At 45.6% G+C, this 18,988-nt stretch overlaps 1 protein-coding gene across 1 annotated transcript in view; it reads left to right on the forward strand.

The window, feature by feature from the left end:
- Positions 1–18,008, forward strand: part of T265_04089 (hypothetical protein) — a gene marked incomplete at both ends in the record, with an annotated part of 56,798 nt that extends 38,790 nt beyond the window's left edge. The window contains 4 exons of the mRNA XM_009168735.1: positions 2,105–2,218; positions 8,268–8,349; positions 14,804–14,907; positions 17,318–18,008. Coding sequence (XP_009166999.1) covers positions 2,105–2,218; positions 8,268–8,349; positions 14,804–14,907; positions 17,318–17,427 — 410 coding nt within the window. The remainder of the gene's footprint in view (positions 1–2,104; positions 2,219–8,267; positions 8,350–14,803; positions 14,908–17,317) is intronic.
- Positions 18,009–18,988: the final 980 nt, after the last annotated feature.

Here is an 18,988-nt window from a genome sequence, read left to right on the forward strand (position 1 = left end):
GTATGAAAGCAATTACCAGCAAACTCAGCTGCGCTGGTCACTGCCGTCTTCCTGGAGGGGGACCCCGAGACGGGCCACATCAATGGCTAGACATTGTCAGACATGGCCCAGTCGCACCCTCGATGGCGCTCGTGCATCCAAGCTATTGCCTTCAATGCATAGCTCCTTTTCCAACCCCCCACTTGACAGCCCACTGTACATATCCCCCCCCGAAGAAAAAACATCGGTGAACGAAACTGTGGCAGCTACAACCACAGTAGGACGAGTACGCGGTTATTACAGCTGACAGTGATGATGATGATGACCTACTTTACAGTAACTGGTACACTGAGCCACATTTTATGTATCCAGCTGTATTCTTCAAATGGTAGTACAGGACTTTTTCGTATTGCACAGAAACAACTAAGATGACGCGATTTCTTTCGGTTTCAGTTCATCCTCGGAGAACCAAACCCTCCTTTTCCTCAGGCAGAATACGCCTTTTGATTTCCAATAACGACCTGTTGCAGAGGGAAAGTACAACAGGCACTCCCCATACCATTGATAGCGCATCACAATTCCATTGTTAGCTCTCCCTGACGAAGAAGTTCCAACCAGTTTGCAAGGGGGAAGGATATATTTATGTTGAGTGTGCCCGTTTCTGGTGTCAAACGATCAAAACGGATAACGATAACGGTTGTAGTCAGTCATGGCACATGACGTTGGCTGGTAGCTCTTGCTTCGATGGGTCGGTCATTTTGCCTGAACGCGTCTCGTCCCGAACCTTGCCTTCGGTGAGGCCTCAGAAGAAGTCTCGCAAAAGGTTCACCAATGGCGTTAATGGCTGTCAACCCATTAGGTAGATCCGCGGCAAATCACACATGAGCTTCACGTGTGTACGTGTAGTGATGTCTTTGATAGCCCAGTTCTGGGAACACATGGCTGGCAAGCGGAATATCAAGGGTTCGAATCCGTCCCCTGGTGTGCCCCTTACTGAATGTGACATGTGCTTAGATCGGTCATCTCAATGATACTACTTTAGTTATCTATGACGCTGAAATTGTTTTACACTAATATTTGACTCCCACAACACTGAGAGAAGGTTTCAAGGTCTTCCTAAAAGCTACGTCATGTAAACCGAGGTGACACGCTTACCCATGCCAATATTCCTAACATCTAATTAAGAGTACGTGTCACTGAACACGAAAGACTTATGCTTTTTCCCCTCAAAATTCAGCGCACTTCCGCCAATCAGAAAACTGCACCTTTCTACTGTTTTTGCCCTCAGAAGACCACTAGATCGCCTAGAACCATATTGCCGAAAAGCTCATTTGCACGAGGTTTTTCGTCCTGGTCTTGAACAGCCTGGAGCAACGGTCACACAGCTGTTTGACCAACAAATGAATAAGCTAAATAGCCAACCGCGCGACTGAGTCAACATCTGACGCGCTGTGGTGCTCCTGTTAGTATTCGATGTGATTGCCCGAATAGTGTAGATTCGGTTAAGCCAAAACGAACATGTAGAGAGTGGAATCAATCTCAGTTCAATCTGCACGCGTTCCAACCGGTCCCATCGATCAAACAACCAATCGGAACGCTAACTTTACAATTGTGGGGGACCTGGTTAACTTATTTTCCTTAGTCTACCATCGCTGCTTGTATTCCGCAGGCCATTTCGAAATGAACTAGCAGTAAGGTCTCCGCTGATGTCGACTGGCAGCCGTAGTTTGCATATCCTTTAGGGAGGTTCGTCCGTTTCGATTAAAGGCTGAGAGTTAAGCGCCTATTGCTGGTATGTGCCCAAGGATATATCACACACAGCGACCCGAAATGAACTCGTTCTCATATTTGTCAGAATTAAAAGAACAGATGGGTGTGTAGACGCTGTTGGATGAATCATTCTACCAGTACATCTGAATTCCACGTAAGAGCGAGAAGTTGCAGAACGGTTCGTATTAATCCTTGCTCTATCAGTTACCCATTTCAGCCTACAGCAACGAAGAGCCCTCGCGGTAAGATTATAACATCCCATTCTACAGCGCTATGTTTTGACTCTATGATACCCGTATTCTCCTCTGGGGTTGCTGTCACTGAGGATGATGTTTCCCTTCCTTTGTTTATGCAGCCAGTGCAGGATTTTCGTGGATTGCTGCCGTACTGATTGCAATTGTGATTATCATCATCATCGGTGCGCTGACTGCCTGCATAGTAATGCGCAGCCGCGGAGAGACTTATATGCGTAAGTTCTCCATGGATTTTTGTACTTAGAAACTTTTCTGTGTACCCTCGAATGCCTTTGCAGTTTTGCGGATGTTCAAATCACTGACCGGAAGGTCCGTGGTTCGAACCCAACCTCTGCCTGTCGACTTTCCCTGTTTAGGCTTGGGCAACCTGGCAGCATCTTCGTGCTTCCCTCGGGTGTCATGGCAGCTAGGCACCTGGAGGGTGCTACAGCTGAACGATTTTGTTCACGATTCTTATGAGATCGCACAGACGATTGTTATGTTTTTTCCAAACTATTGTTATCTATCTCATCCCGTGAGAAATGCCCTATTTTCAGCCTTAACCATTTGTGATGGGCGATCACAGTTGTCAGTTTGAATCTCCCCTTAATTTTATGTTTGCGGAAGAAACTGAGATCAATTTTCGGTCGTTTTTGTGGAGAGCCTCACACTTCCGGATGATTTCACATGCTTCTGGCTGTTCGGGCTACAAGTTGACGGGGCATCCGGTTTTCCGTGTGTACACTGGTGCGGTGGGCGTCATCGCAGTCGATTGCTGGAATCGGATTGTGGTCGATCTTTTAGACGAGTCAAAACCTTCCTACCGAACGCTGAATGGGACTACGTTTGTGGAGATCCCTATTTTAGCCGACGTACTGTGACATTCCACGTTGTTGATTCGGCCAACATGAACGCATGGACTCCTCTAGTCGACGGTGGTTTGAGGGCATGAGCTCACCCTTCATCGTCCGGTTCCTGGCACATCAGAGCTTGTGTGTTCAGTTCTTATGTCCAGACGAATGTCGTCTTTTGTTAGGTAACCCGTCATGATGATTCATCGTAGTCGACAGGCTGACGAGTATTGGGAAACTTGGTCCCGCTGCAAAAGTTAAGAATCCTTGGCGTTTTCTCACCTAGCCACGCATAAACCGTCTGAAAACCGCTTCTATTCCTTTGACCCCATCGTACTAATTGACAGCAGATGCCGGTCTACAATAAATACTTTTCTAAGTCAAGCGATGAACCGTTCGATTAGATTCGCGCGTTTCCGCCATGTCGACTCCCAAACTACGAGGAAGGATACATTTTCGCAGAATGAATAACTCCCAAACTATATCGGTCGGTTGGCAATGTCGTAACTCGGGTGTGTTGATTGGCTGTTGGCTGTTTCAATAGAACAATCGACCATCTGGCGATGATGTCCACCCAGCTGGGCAATCAAATAGTAGCAACATAATGAATGACTGGCACCGAGCGAAAGCAAAAGAGTGCACTGAAAACGGTTAACTTTTGCCGGGTACTGAAGCAAACCAGGCTTTGCTTGGGCAGATTCTGGTGCGCAGTATAGTACAGTACTTTTTCCGCCCATGGCACATAACCTTTGGTGTAACTAGTTCACTTTCCGTCGACATTGTCCTAACCCGGTGTTGTAACCTTGCCGGGTTGTGGATTGTACTCAACATGTCCCTGCCAGACACCTGCGACAACATGAATCCACTACCATGCTAGCGTAAGACTTCAGTAGACTCCTACCATGTCGAGTCACCATGGACGATCTCGTAAATCTTCGTGTCCACTTTGTCTGGCTTCTTGATCAGGACGAGTTTACCTGTCGAACCACAGGAACAATAAGGGAGAGAGCCGTCTACCCTGTCCCACAAGAGGTGCACGTATTCGGTATTTTGCTCCCACATAAGAAACCTTTGTCGTTCATGTATACTGTGCGCGGTTTTACTTTGAGGCGGATTTCCGTTTTCTCCATTTGGAATGTGCTCGAAGCGCTTCCTTATTAAGCGACATTAGTCGAACTTTTTGATTCAAACGAAAGTCTGTTATGTGAATTTGCTGTATGAAACACTTGGTTCTATTCTGAAACACTTTTTCACATAGTAGTATTAATCGATCGTTGCAATCTGGCAGTTTCTGGAGCTCTATAACAGACGAGCTGTTGGTTGGTGTAGCTGTTCATACTTTCTTAGCCAACCGTTATCCTGTTTCCTCTCTGGTTTCGGTCTGTACTTCACCTATTCCACCTAACCAGGGTTCGCACGTTTCCCAGTTTGGTCAAATCCAGTCTGGTTCGCTGCAACCGGAGCATTATCTGCCACTGAAGTCCTTGAACGGTATTCGCAAGTGTGTTCGGTTCAATGATTACGTCAAAGCGTTCACTACCTTACAAGTCGAAAGGAATATGGGAGCTGACATAATGCCAGTCCGCCTGTCACGAAGAGTCTAGATCTCACCGCGGTGATGATTTATGAACCTCCGTGACCTATTGGACAAAACTGCTATCTGTATGTGTGACACTCAGTGCCTCTCGTACTAGGTTCGTCAGTTGGTAGAGCTCTGATTAAGATAGTCTCCTGGTCCTCCAGGTTGGATGTTTTACCATGTGTGGTGACTTGCTGCTCAAGAATTTGGGATTCCCTGACGGTCTTTCGCCAACGACCGCTACCTTGCCGTTAGGCTCTTGAGCCAAAAGGTCTTGTTGCTATTCTTGTTTAGGTATGGGCGTTCTGACAGTATCTCAAGCCATGTAGAACCATGAATTATACATTCATAGAGAATCTCATACCACCGACTGTCTGTTGTCCGGGTCGCCTTACTTACTGCATACAGCATGGCGGGTAATGTGAAAACATGCTATTATGGATTTCTTCCCCCTTTCACATGTTCGTTCCTCCCCTTCCTCATCCCCTTGCCGGCTACATCCCCGTAGGTTCATTCTTAAGGATTGACAGGTCCGTTCTTTGCCCACTGTCGTTAGCTGGAATATCTACGTTTGAATCAGCCGGCACGGCCACAAACTATTCGGAATCATCCTTCAAACCCCGGCGTTGAGTTCAGCTAGCACCACTTAATGTTCTCCACCAACAACAACATGGACAGCATAATTCTATGACATGCATGCTGGACTCACTTGCTGTTTATTTGTGCTCTTCGTAGGATTTAAGACCCAATTTTAGTTGTCGAACTGATATTCCCATCAGTTTCCACTTGGTTCCGGGTACGCTGCGACTGGTCCTGCTGGGATTCACGTTATTTTAGACCGCTGAAATAAAGGATCCCTGTCTGGATGACAGTCACCTGTTTGAAGTTCGTTTGCCAACATCTGTGGGAATATCCTATGAACACACCGCTAATCACAGCCCCAGGTCTAACCAGGAGTCGAAAAGTTCGTTGTGACACGAATCTTTCCATTGGGCACTTGCGCCACTTGCCACTTCGGGGCAATGACACACGCACAATGGTCCCCGTGTTTGTGTGCTTTGCTTGTGGTCGTGAACCACGGTTGCTACATTCCGCTCAAGTAACCAATGTTTCACATACTTTTTGCTTCGGCTTGTCACTCAAACGCACTCATGTCCTGCGTCAATCCACCTCATCATCACCGTGCTTCAAACCAGGATTGTCTTTTGATCGCACTCGGTGAGAATAAATGCGGGTTCAGAATTCAACACAGACGACCAGCATTTCAGCCACAAGGTGGAATTGCAACTGTGCATTCCTGACTGTAAGATAGGTCGAGTTATAGGACACGGTGAGCAACCAACACGTATTGCGGGTCACCAAAGTTTTTTAAGTGCATTGACAAGAACGATCGCTTTAGGGATCATTCGCTCCAGGGATCCGGTGTAGCGTTTTTACTACCTCTAAGTTTTCCATATTACTACATCTTGAATTCCACCAGTGCATTCTCTTTTTTGGACATTCGGTGGTGGCTTTCTCAAATTTCATCTACGTCGTTTGGTGGCCTTACTTCTACGACATAAACAGCCCCCCCCTGAGTCGTATCTTTTACAGTGTCAAGCTAAATCACGCTTTTCATTTATGTCGAAACGAAAACGGCACGGTAACAACACCGCTTGACTTCAACACGCACTTAATCCCGCAGCCACAATTAAAAATTTTCAGTCGAAATTAGGTCCTGTCAGTGAAGCCACTCCATGCTGAAAAGCCGTTTTATCCATATTGGGAGTCATCTCATGAAACTCCAGAGCTTGAACCCGTGACCGTCTGACCAGTGGTTGAACATTGAACTGTTTGACCACGAACGATAGTGGGATTAGCTCTCATCCATACAGGATATAGGGCCATTCATCCTTCAATCAGCAGTTACCTGTTGATAATGTGGTAATGTTGGTACACGGTTAGGTCGCGTCTGTTCCCTCTGTGTGCACAAATCGTTACATTTCAAGGATTGCTAACAATGTGGCGGTAGTCATCCCAATCGTTTACTCCAGTGGAGGTGTAGCGGCGATACTACTGATTAGGGTTCATGCGAGCAGTATGTTTCTCGTAAATCCCCTTTGTGTCTCTTGAAAAGTGAGATCTATTATGGAATTTGTGGGGTCGCATTTGCCTGCACTTGGGCAACAGTCAATGAATATCCAAGAAAGTTCAGGAGGACGCGTTCAAGGAGAAGATGGATATTCAGTTTTTGTAAACAAGATGCATATGAGAGTTTTGCTTCCCTGTCCAATAGTCTGCAATGTTCAGTTGGCATTGCCTAATAAATAACTCCGCAGCGAAGACCTTCCTTTCAGGGGTAGTCGGAAACATTACACTGTTTGTCCATGTTTACTCCCGTGCTATACTATCCAATTTTGCCTTGTTGAGCTTTGCGTGAGCAATCTTAATTCAATCCGTGCTTCCTGTTCATACAAGAGAAATTTTGATGTTCACTAGAAAAACTTGTGCGTTGGTTCGAGCCCAGTCATGGGCAACTTGGGGACTGTCCACCATCGCTCAGTCAAATAAAGGTTTTGATTTAAATGGAGTTTACTCTGCTGCCCGATGTTGTCAGGTAATGTGGAGGATAATACGGTGAGAGAATAATGTGGTAACTTTGGCGGTTTCCCTAATGATTGAAAAACGATCGTTCCCTACTTCCAGATTTTCTACCCCTCATTCTGTGTCGCTCATCAACTGTGACATTAACTCAAAAATGCAGAATGGCTTGTTTAGTAGAACAAAGTGAGGGTGTACTACCTAGTTATACACAAGGTACACGTCTATCTGGTACGAAGACGGTTCGCCATGCAGCCGTTCAATGGATTTCAATGGGTGACCGCCATCGACAGAGTCGTACACATTTTACGACCGAATGCGACCCTCTGGAGTTTGGTGCCATTAATGCACCACTTTTCTAATCTCACCATGTCAGGGCATCGTGAGACCTTGTTGAAAGCCAGAATCACTGCAAGACGATATCATCCGTCTGGAGAGTAACATCCTCCAAATGGTAGGTGAAAAGCATTAAGGTTTGTACGGACCAAGTTTGTCGATAAGGTCTTTCGTGATAACTTTCCTACGTTTTTGTTGTATCTGGGTTCTGTTCAAAATACCTGTTGACATAACCTGTTGACATGAGGAATAGGATGATCAATCGAAAAGCCCACTGTCTCCACTGAGGCACGCGAGATAGCTTAGTGTTTAAGCGCGAACTTACCGACCGGAAGTTTCGTGGTTCAAACCCAACCTCTACATCTCCACTGTCCCCTGGCAACATCTCAGCTCTCGTACTTCCTCCTGTTGGAATGGTAGCTAGGCACTTATTTCCAGCAACTGTTGTCATCGAATTCGAAAATTGCAGTTCCAGTCGCCTAATCGAGAGGCTAGTAACCTGCAACTTGCCATTTGCACCGGAGTTTTTGCGCATGAATCGTTCAGCTGTAACACCTTTTCGGTGCCTAGCTGCCGTGCTACACGAAGGAGGCACGAGGGCTGGGATACTGCCAGATCGCCCAAGCTTAGACAGGGGAAGTCGATAGGCAGAGGTCGGGTTCGAATCACGGACATTTGGGTTAGTAAATTCGCGCTCTAACCACTTCGTCCAACTCGCCCTCCTTTTTTTCGCACAAGCTGAGTTCAATTATCATAAGAATCGGTTTGTGAAACTATTTTTTATTCCTAACAGGGACGCAGTATATCAGTTGTTCACGGTGTCCAATTATCTTCAACATTGCTTAATTACGAGTTCGATGTCTTTACTTTCCCTTAGTGGACCGGATTTTCGAAAGTTTAAACGTTTACATCTGTACTTTCCTCCTGTACGTTCCTTAGTTGATCGGAAAGAACGAGCCTCCGGTCATGATCCCGATAAAGAGCTCTTGGAGAATAAAAACTTCCAGATCTATGAGCGACCGTAAGTTTCTTTACTGATCCTTTCATTGTATTACGATCTAGCTCAACCACATCCCACTTGTCCACCACATATATGGAACCTTTATATACCTCCAGAGCTTCAGTTTTTAAAAGTGCTTTTTTCAGTGTTTTTGTGTTATCGGGGGCGAAATGGCTCAGAAGGTCTGTGGTTCGAATCCGACCTCTGACGCTCGACCTCCTCTGTCTAGGCTTGTGCAACCAGGCAGTATCCCAGCCCTCGTGCTTCCTTTGGGTGGGATGGCAGTTAGGCACCGAAAGGGTGCTACAGCTGAATGATTGTGTGTTATCCGTTAGTGGATTGAATAAGCCTCGTATCTACTCAGATGAAATCCGGCCGTGGGTACTGCTCTTACACATCCTTACTTTGTTTTCCCCCAGCAAGTAAACCGTTTACTGAACAAACTGAGTTGACACTTAACCCTCTTTCAGCCTTAGCTGTTCTGTCCTCCTAAAGATGAAGTACATCACTTCTATCTGCTAGACGCTTTTATTTCCGAAAAGATTTGACTTTGATGCTAGCCAGAATGATGAAGGGCGTACATCTTCCCCTTATCACTAAAACGCGGACTGCCTTTCACGCGATCGGAAGTTGTCCTCCCCCGTTTCTTTTCAGGCAGTAGATTTTCCGTCCATCGCTCGTATGTGTTGAGCTCTGACGACCATCGCAGTAGTACTTGTCATTTGACAGTGGACATTTCAGTCAGTGCAGAATAGTTCACGGTGCTGCTTGACTGCCGGAAAGAGTACATCAATTTTAGAATTGTGTGCAAACTTGTCCATTACCAGCTTCTTTTGTTTTTTAGCATGGGTATCACAAGCCTGGGCCGTTTGTACACTTGTTGAAACTGCTTGTGTGGTCTTCATAACCTGTTGAAGCTTAGGAACGCGCCTGGTGAGGCTATGACCACAGTCAAGTGGTACAAAGATGCTGATAGACCTGTTTTAATCACACATCGAGTCAGCATGTTGCTCTATGAGTTGCTTCCTGAGACGCATAGCTAAACGTTTCCACATAACTCTGTATCGTCGATAGTCGGCGCAACCAATTGAGTGTCCTAACTTTAATGCTTTGCGTTATTGTCCCAAAGTGCAGTTTTTTTCGGCTCATCAGTGAACAACAGTATTGTGACAGCCTTTGCTTGTAAAAATGCCGACATTCAGGGCGTTCAGAATGCTGGATAATCTGGTTGTTTACTGCACTCTCATGCGCACGGAAAGACAGCCAACTCAGTTGGATATTCAAATAATGAGACGGTTGTCTGCGAAACCTATCAGAAAGTTAGGCCACCTTTCCCGGGCCCAGTTGCCCTTTCGGTCTAGCTGAAAAAAACTTCGTCAGGAAGCTTTGTTGAAAGGAGATGTATGACTGGCTGTGGGTTATGTGACTGAAGTATGCGCTCAAAGCTGCGTTACAGCGCTGCAACCCTCATCGTTAACTGAAAATATCTGCGGACGAAACCAATTTTACAAAGTTTTTAGTCAACTCGTGAAACATTTACTAGGGGGTGCTGTACGGTTCAATATTCTATATGCGGCCCATTCAAACATACTTTGCAGCGATGAGCCTTGGGAAGACCAAAGTTCATGTTCGCCTCTATGCGTCTGCTTTGTTTGACTCCATTCCAGACATGGTGTTGAGTAGTATGTGGTGAAGAGGACCCTGGTGTGTACGTCAGTTTTCCTTACTAAACCCTGTGTTTGAAACATTCCATGTTCACACTCTCAAGAAACCCTCGAATCCTTGCGTGTTTGTTGTCTACCACGGACAACGCACGCGCCTTCAGTGGTCTGTCACACGCCGGCACACGCACGCACGCACCATGCTTGCGAGCGAAATGTTCACACCCAAGCTGTCTGTCATCTATCCGGTAATTGTCCTGGCCGGCCTTGACCTTTCAGTCATTTCAGTCTGTCCTATCTGCGCCTTCATCTTCACAGCGTGTCTAGCGTGTTTCTCGTGTCCACAGCAAATGTCACTTTCAGTCCGTCTCTCCCAACGGTGGTCCTGTTGCAAGTATCCTCCAGCCTGGTAACTGTTGAGCTAGGTAGGGAAGGTTGTTCAACCCCTGTGGTCTTCGATTGACAGTCTCCGATATTTTTTGGAATAGCGTACTGCTGAGAATGTCGCTCTGAAAATCTGAAATTGGAGCAGGAAGACCTAGGAGGCGATTGCTTGAAGATGTAGCACCGAATTGACCCTGTCAGGGCATAAAAATGCCTAGTCGCTGGTCAATTAATTATCTGGCCTCAGTCACTTTACGTGCCGAAACAAGCTTGTGATTCAGAGGAGTTTTTCTAGGGCAAACGGGCCACTCATCTTCGTTTCCTTGATACGACTTTTCGGTGATGAGCTTGTACAGACAAGAAAAATGAATACGCTGTTAATGTCATCGTGTTCAGTGCCTTTTGGTATAAATTACTTCTGTGATTCCTCTGTGATCCGCATGAGGCTTGTTGAGACAGGTTCGGTTGTCAAGTTCGACCTATAAACTCCATACCGAAGATTACTTCTGTGATTCCTCTGCGATCCGCATGAGGCTTGTTGTTCGGTTGTCAAGTTCGACCTATAAACTCATCTGCATACCGATTTGGTTTTGACGGGAGACTTATCTGGGACCCAACTGAATCTCTCATTTATGATGCTCTTCAACTGAATGTCCTGCACAAGACCACCTCATGTTTCAATTGGTATGACATTCGAGATATCGCGATATATTGTGTAGACGTAATACTCTATTCATAAGGTTGCTGAAAATTTTTCGTCAGTCCACGACCGGGTGTTAAGTCGTCCGTATGCTTGGTCTTGGTGGATTGGTGATTAGGTAGGTAGGTATCGCTGTCGACCAGATAGTAGCCGCTAAACGAATTTTGAGGCTGCCTCTATGGTGCACATTCAATGGCAGAATATCCAGAAAGAAAGGTTCAGCTTGGATTCAGTTGGGTCTTCCGTTAGAACTGAATTAGTTTGCAAAGCGCAAACAAGTAGGACATAAGGTTGACCACAAATCGGAGCCTACGCGTACCTGATAGTCTTCAAGAAGGGCGGAACAGGTCGTTGGCTGTCGAAGAGTTGTTAGCAACCTTGTGAGCAATGTGGTCCGTCTAAAGAATGTTTACTATTATCAAACAAGAGCAAATCATATTGGAAAGGTTTTTGACTTTGCCACCCCCAGTTCGGCAAGCAATGAAACCGGTTATCCAGACGAGCAGTATTTGTTTGGACTGGGCATTAGTACGCACGATTTTCCGCACATGTTTTTAGCATCTATACAAATTCTTCTTGCAGCAAAAGGCGACGTAGAGTCGCAATCAGCAAAGCGCATTTACGGACGGAACCAAGCTATGCTGGTTTATAACGATGACATCATCTTTTTGATTGTGCAATGGGGAAACTGCTTTGAGGCCTCGTACTTGCGTTTCACATACTGAGTTATCGTTTGCCTAAGAGCGTGTTGACTTCCTTGCTAAGAAGAAGGAACTGTGACTTTGATGTACCCCGCGTAATCTTATGCTTAGCTGAATAGGTTTCCGATCTGTACCCATATTCGTTGAGTGAGTGTCTGAAGGTCTAGAATTCCCGTAATGGACCGAGATTAGGTCCCTCCGATTTTCACGTTTGCGCTTTCTTCAGCGAAGTGTCGAAAGTCTCTACTGAAGAGAGCGCTTTGTTTGTTCTGGTGTTCTTATGGCTAAGCTGTACGCTCAGAACGGGGTGTTCAAACGCATTGTTTCTTATTTGAACGCAGCCAAATGTGATCCATATTGGATATTTTTTCCTGGCAACGAACTTCCTAAGTGGGTAGTCGCACTGTTTGGACTTTATCCATCCATACCCACGGTCAACATCAGATCGCTTTGACTGCCAGAAATGTTTCCGTACTGACAGCCCTCTGATTATGTGTGCCGATGTTTTTCGACCCGAGCGCACGTTTCGCACGCCTCCGTTGACCGAATTCGACGCCCTTCAGCTTATATCGTAATTTCGCTACGTATAAACACTGGATTATGTGTGTCACCAGCGCTTGTGAAATCTCACGCTCACTAGCCGTCTCTGAATGAAAGGCCATACGAAATGCTCCACCATCTTGCCTACATAGTTGTGTATCCTTGTTTTTATACTGTTTAGCATGGTTGTTTGTCTGTATCATTCACCCCCCCCCCTATATTTCGAACGGATGCGTGGTCTCTCTCACTCCCGAGGTTTGCTGCCATCCTTAACATATTTTCAGCTTCTCACTAGAATGTCGGTAACTTCTGCATCTGGCCCATTCGAATTGTTGACGTGAGTAACTCTCGAGGTACTCAGGGTAGCAATAACGGACCAACCCAGACAAAAGCTGGGAATGGATCATGTCATAGCTACATGATAAACACCCGATCAGTTTTCCCACTAATGGCTGTTGCCTTCCACTCTCTTGTCGTCGGATCTAGTCAACCTCGACAGCACTCAGAATCAAGAAAGTTAGAAGGACTAAAAATCGCATTTGTGATGCGATGGCTGGTTAAAAGCACTGATTTTTCATCTGAAGATATGTAGTTTCAAGTAAAAAATAGACAGCAATTTTGGAGCACAGAGTTGATTTGATTTACTTCACCAGGACAACAAAAGGACCTAATTACCGGGGTATAATCATTAGTTTGCTCTCCTCAGCGACCACGTAGAACGTATATTTGCATTCATGTAGACTGGTATAGTAACGACGTTAAGAAGTAAGAGGTCTCACACAGAGGTCAACATAGGTCATGTATCGTGTGCCATTAAAAGAAAAGAAGTGTTTGACTGTCGGCCAGTCGCTGGGATTCCGACTGAACGTTTTAAGTTGAATGAACTGAGTGACCTGTGATTACCGAATGTTTGCCTCTCGTTGAGGCCAGTTCGCGCCTCCAATGCGCAGCTACCTACCCCACCTCTCCGAATCATCGGTGAACGAAACTGTGGCAGCTACAACCACTGTACGACAAGTACGCGGTTCTTGTAGCTAACAGCGATGATGATGCGCACGATCGTTTTTGTGTGTGCTAAACTCCCATTTGTTCCGCCATATATGTGTATGGCAAGAACACCGGTACCTAAGATGTGAGGTAGATCAATCAGAAAAACGAATTATCAAGCGGACACAGCCAACTTCAGCTAAGCAGGTCCAGTTGAGGACTGCTATCCGAAGCACAACCTGACACCGGCCTTCTCTCCTATACATGACCCCCAACAATACAACTAAGATTTTCCTGTATTCTTTTCTAACGGTCTTTTTGTGAGGACAGTAAAGTACTCGTCAAGGGTCTAATCCAGTCGGCCATCCAGGCCGTGACCTACTCGATGCAACATGAACGGACATAAGTGTGATCACGTTCGTCTCCATTGATTTAGCTGTCAGACGTGGTCACATGATTATATGGCCCATTTTTGTCGGAATCTTGCAAAGTTTTAGGTGTACTTTGGAAAGATGACATCTCACGGCTACTGGATCAATACATCAGTAGAGTAGTTTGCTGTAAAAAGAGTGGCATGGACATACTGCATAGTTCTATAGAGGTTTCAGCGTTCGGACTGGATCCTGAGTGTTGTTTGTATTGAAGTGCTCTATCTTATCCAGAGTGATCGGTAGCTCAGTGGGTTAGGACATGAACAACCCATCCGGAAGTCTGTAATTCGTGCTCCAACCTGGCCTTCCGATTGCTCGTGTCCATGCCTTAGCCGGCTACCTGTAATGTGCTGGGATTCGTACTGTAGACCGTGGAGCTGTTACCAAGGTGCCAAGGTTCAGTTAGAAGTGCATTCCTAGATAAGTAGATGTGTGTCTGACTTTAGGCTGGAAAGCGCGTCACTTTTGTAATTACGTTTTATCCGACTTTAGGTTGAGCTCTTAAAGTTACGTGTGACCAAGGCTGTAGGGATTCTGATAACTTACAGATAGCTTTAGATTGGTCATTGGCGCGGTATGACAGTTGGTTGATTTCTCCGGAATACCCTGTTTCTGGGGCAATGCACAGTTTAGGGTCGAATAGATCTTGACTTAACCATGAACTATGACAGATGTAGTCGGTAAACTCAGTTGTTTTGGTAATTATCGTCTCTCCAGATTGTGACCCTGAGTCAGGACACAGTGGTAATTCAAACGCTGAGAGCCACACCCCTAATGGCGCGTGTGCATGCAATCCATCGCTGCAGTTTGGTCCACTCTGCAGTTATGCCGGTTATTACGTCTGATTTGTTTACATCCCTTCCCATCCTCTAGAGGAAATGGTTGTCAATGCGCAGATCCATAATGTTCTTTTTTCGTGCAAGCGCTTCGTTTTGCACACTTTGCACGGAGTTTTGTGGGCAACTGATCCCTTGTTTTATTTCCACACATTAACATACAGTCAACAAATAACCGCTTACATATTTGTTCATAATAAACTGTCACAGCCAACGGTTTGTCCCCTTGTTCCAGTGATCTCCCTCCTCTGCGTGGCAGCCGCTGCTCCTTGAATGATTACAGCGCGGAAATCGGTAGTGATGCCGATGGGGAACTGGATGACTACAACCTTGATCCAGGTGAGAAAACTTCCTTTGGCCGTTCATAGCATTTATGCGGTTTCTAACTTATCCAGTGGTCACTAACCAATGGTCTGTTTGACCTTCCAGTACACGCGTTCATATCAGAGTTCTGAATGCCCTATCATATCATACATCGAATAGGCGGAATCCCGAATTCGATGTTCCTAGGTTGAATTTCATCGAGGACAAACGATGGTCGCTCCGTGTATCATCATCATAAGCGAGGCCGCTCGATATCTGTTTTTAATGTACTTCTACCAGAGAGAGGGTTGCACTACGAAAACGTGTTTTTTCTGTGCTCAGCTTCACTAAAGCGTTGTGAAGAGTGACGACATGCCTGTGCAGTTTGTTAGTGCTTTGTATTTGCGTTCTTGATACTAGGCAACTCAGTGGGAGGATAGTCTGTATCCACTGGGTGGCAGTACCCTGTCGAAAATCAATGAGAAGAAACCTATATATCAGCGATCATCCAGTCAGATAGAAACTCTGACAAAAGTGAAACCGCGACCTTAACTGCCCCAAGAACGGTGTTCGACCGTGTGTGCATCGAGGATATTGCCACATTTTGTCGGCTCCGATGTCCTGACCAATTAGCAGATCGTCACTGTTATTCTTTGTAGCGATGCCCTCGTCTTTCGTTTGTCACAGTGTTCCGCAAACCATCCCCTGTCACAAATTTCTTCCTACCCACTTTTTTCTTCAATTTTTGCCATCTCTGGGCTCCATACACGACCGTATCTCTGCCAGGGTTTTGCATGACGCGGTCTGCAATATCAGTGATGCAAGTCCCCCACAAGAATTTGCTCGCGGATGTTTTCTTTCGGCCACAGTTTTTTACTTATGGGTCCTCACCTGTTACTTTTATGGAAAGATGTCAGTCAGTTCCATCCAACTCTTGAGAACAAAACCTGCCTCGTTCTATGCGACAACACTTTCCTACAGTTTTTCACTTATGAGTCCTCACCTGTTACTGTTATGGAAAGATGTCAGTCGGTTCCATCCAACCCTTGAGAACAAACCCTGCCTCGTTCTATGCGACAACACTTTCCATCGTGATCCTGTGGTGCTTCTGAACGGGTATCCAGTCACCAGACTTCACTTCACTCCCAGAACTGAGCATAAACAATCTCCCCTGATTTCTGTCCACTTTGTAGCACTTCACACAAAGTTATTTGAGTGGTTGAACGTTATGGACGCTTCGTCCATTGTGGAATTCGACAACTTAGCTGAGATGTTTCGAATATTTGCCCACTGGGCAGGGGTGTGAACAATCGCTTGTCATTTCGAATCAGTCTAACGAAGAGCAGATTTCTGTTAGCTCAGTTAGTAGGCTATCCATTGGGTAAATTGAAAGTCGGCGGTTGGTTTCTTTTTTTTATATAAAGGAAACTACTCACAAGGTTGCTGAAAACTCTTCGACAGCCCACGACCGGTTTCGCCCTTCTTGGGGCTCATCCGGTAGGTGCAGTCCCAGAGTTTCCGTCAACTATATGTCCCACTTGAAACCAAATTGGACTGTTTTCGAGAAATACACTCATTTGCAAATCAATTTGGTTTTCACGGGAGACTCAATTGAATCTCTTGTTTATGATGTCTTCCACTCGAGAGTGCTGCACACAGACCTCCTCATGACTCAGTCGGCACGATACTCGAGATATCGCAGTATATTTTCATAAATGAGGTTTCTTTTTTTTAATTTAGCCATGTCCACTTGCAGTCTCCTTGACAGGTAAAGGCTTTCACGAATTCATTTCACTGCAGGTGGTTTAAAGACACCCCGTGTCGTCGAAATGGCTTCACACCTCCTGGGCTTTCATCCGGTAAACGTGGGTTCCGTGCTAGGGTTGTTGTTCGTTCTGACAAAGCGCGGTGATTGAGCTAATGAGCCCACCTTTCGGTAGCCAAAAAGGTCACCTTTGTCAAGGCTAATTAAACTGTGTGACAAAGAAAACAATCCGTCTTTGTTATCCGGTTTCGCCTAATCTCTCTTGACAACAACGATAGACGGTCACTACATCGTCACACATATTGATTTGTGGTGCTCTTGTCCCGTGCAATCCTAGGTTTGCCGGATGCCTAACGTCCTTTATGTATTTCGTTCGAGTGGTGGAATTCTCACACGACCGATTGACGCTACTTTTGTCCCAGGAACGATTAGTACCATCCCATTTAGGTACATGAAATAAAGTTTGGTATGCAGGACGATTCCGAAACATCTCTGCTCAAAAATAGTCTAAGCATGCACATTTGAGACGAAACTACTGATGGCTTGCACTCATTTTGGGCACCATATTTTGATTACCGTCTTTGAAAACTGGAATGCTTCGTTCTTTGCAGTTCCTTCGACTTGCTCTATTTGATCATCTCTGCTGCTCCATTTACCCATGCTTTACGCTTTGTTCTTCAGGCAAATTCAACGAGGAAGGATCGTTTATCGATCAGTACACGACTGAGACACACTATAAGAGCAACTCGAGACTGCCAACTCTATCCGGGCAATACCAACCTCTGGCGTGAGAATTCTTCGCAGCATTCTATTCATCCGTCTCTCATCTTGTGTTCGAAGGTAGCCGTTTTCGAAATCATTTCGTACATGTGACAGTCAGTGTGCTGTTTTCAATTCCGTGCATGCGTAATTCCCGTTTGCATTTTATCTCCATGTTTCCCTCTCTCTCTCTCTGTTGATGTATCTCGGGCCTCAATTGTTTTTATCATCACCCTCTCATTGGTTTCTCCCTCCCTCCCTCCATAGTTGTTTTTTTCATGCAATGAGCTTTTGTTTTATTTTGCTTTTGTATAGTGCGACGTAACATTTACCACTCTTAAGAAACTCGTCGAATGTGCACGTTTTTTCTCTCTCGTTCTCCAATTATGCGCTATTCGTCTCGAATTTCAATGAACTCCGCGTGCGTGGCTTCCCTCATTATCTGACTAGTTCCATTTTTTACTCCCCAGTTTTTATTAACCCATTTTTCCTACCCATTTGTCAATTTTTTTCATTTTTTCCCTGTAGGTTTGTGTTGTCTTTTTGGACGTCTCAGGATAGGATAATTGTATAATGAGAGACATTTCAGATGTATTCCTTTTCTGTGTGTCCCGATGAATATTTTTAGTTCTGTAGTTCGGATTTTTTTCTACTGTAGTGTGGGAGTGGCTTTTGAGCGGATCAGAGAACGTTCTAGGAAACTTCTACTGATTTCTGCGTTAGAAACACATCGAAGTTGAGTCTATACTGTACGGGTTGACCTGTACAACAACGAGACTCAATTTCTGGCTTTCCGGGTATGCCTTGACTTCTTTGTCAGTATATCACGTATAATAAACCAGAGTAATCGCTCTGTTGTAACATCCTTTCGATGCCTAGCTACCACGCTAGCTGAAGGAAGTCCGAAGGCTGCCAGGTCGCCCGAGCCTTGACGGGAGCAGTCGAGATGCACAGGTTGGGTTCGAACTATGGACCTCCCGGTCAGTAACTTCGCGCCTTAACCACTGGGTTATATCGAGTTCGCACGTCACATGGCGTCCCAAATAAGGATTTCCTTCTCTGCAGTGCCTCCCTCCAGGATGGGGCCGTTGGGCTGTGTTCGGAACTCTCGGATATTAGGACATTTGCTCTTCATACCATGATCGTCTCTGATATAAACGAATTCGTTCAGCTCTTCTAGGGTGCTACCTGAGGATTATTACCGTATTCGGATTCCAGCAGAGTAAAATCACTCTACCGAGACTGGTCCAAAACGGCTGCATGAAAGTGCTGGGTGCTAGTGGGCGTGTGCGTGAACTAAACTGTGTCCGTGTGTAATATTAGATGAGTAGGGACCTGTTTACTTCAGCTTTTTGTATGAAGAATGTGTGGACTTACTCTATTCTTGATACGGACATTTCATGGCGGTAGAGAGCGTCTTTCTGTCCTCACTTGGTATCGCACGCGAATTACCTCAAGCAGAAAGTTGATGACTGGAGATACGTGTTTGCTGTCAATGACTGTGTGGATAACAGAACGTCACCGGAACCCAGAGTACTGTATCACCACCACAAGGTTTTAGCTCACACTGTCAGGCGACACTGACTGAGTGTG

The sequence above is a fragment of the Opisthorchis viverrini genome (genome assembly GCF_000715545.1).
Source record: "Opisthorchis viverrini unplaced genomic scaffold opera_v5_64, whole genome shotgun sequence".
Lineage (NCBI taxonomy): Eukaryota > Metazoa > Platyhelminthes > Trematoda > Opisthorchiida > Opisthorchiidae > Opisthorchis > Opisthorchis viverrini.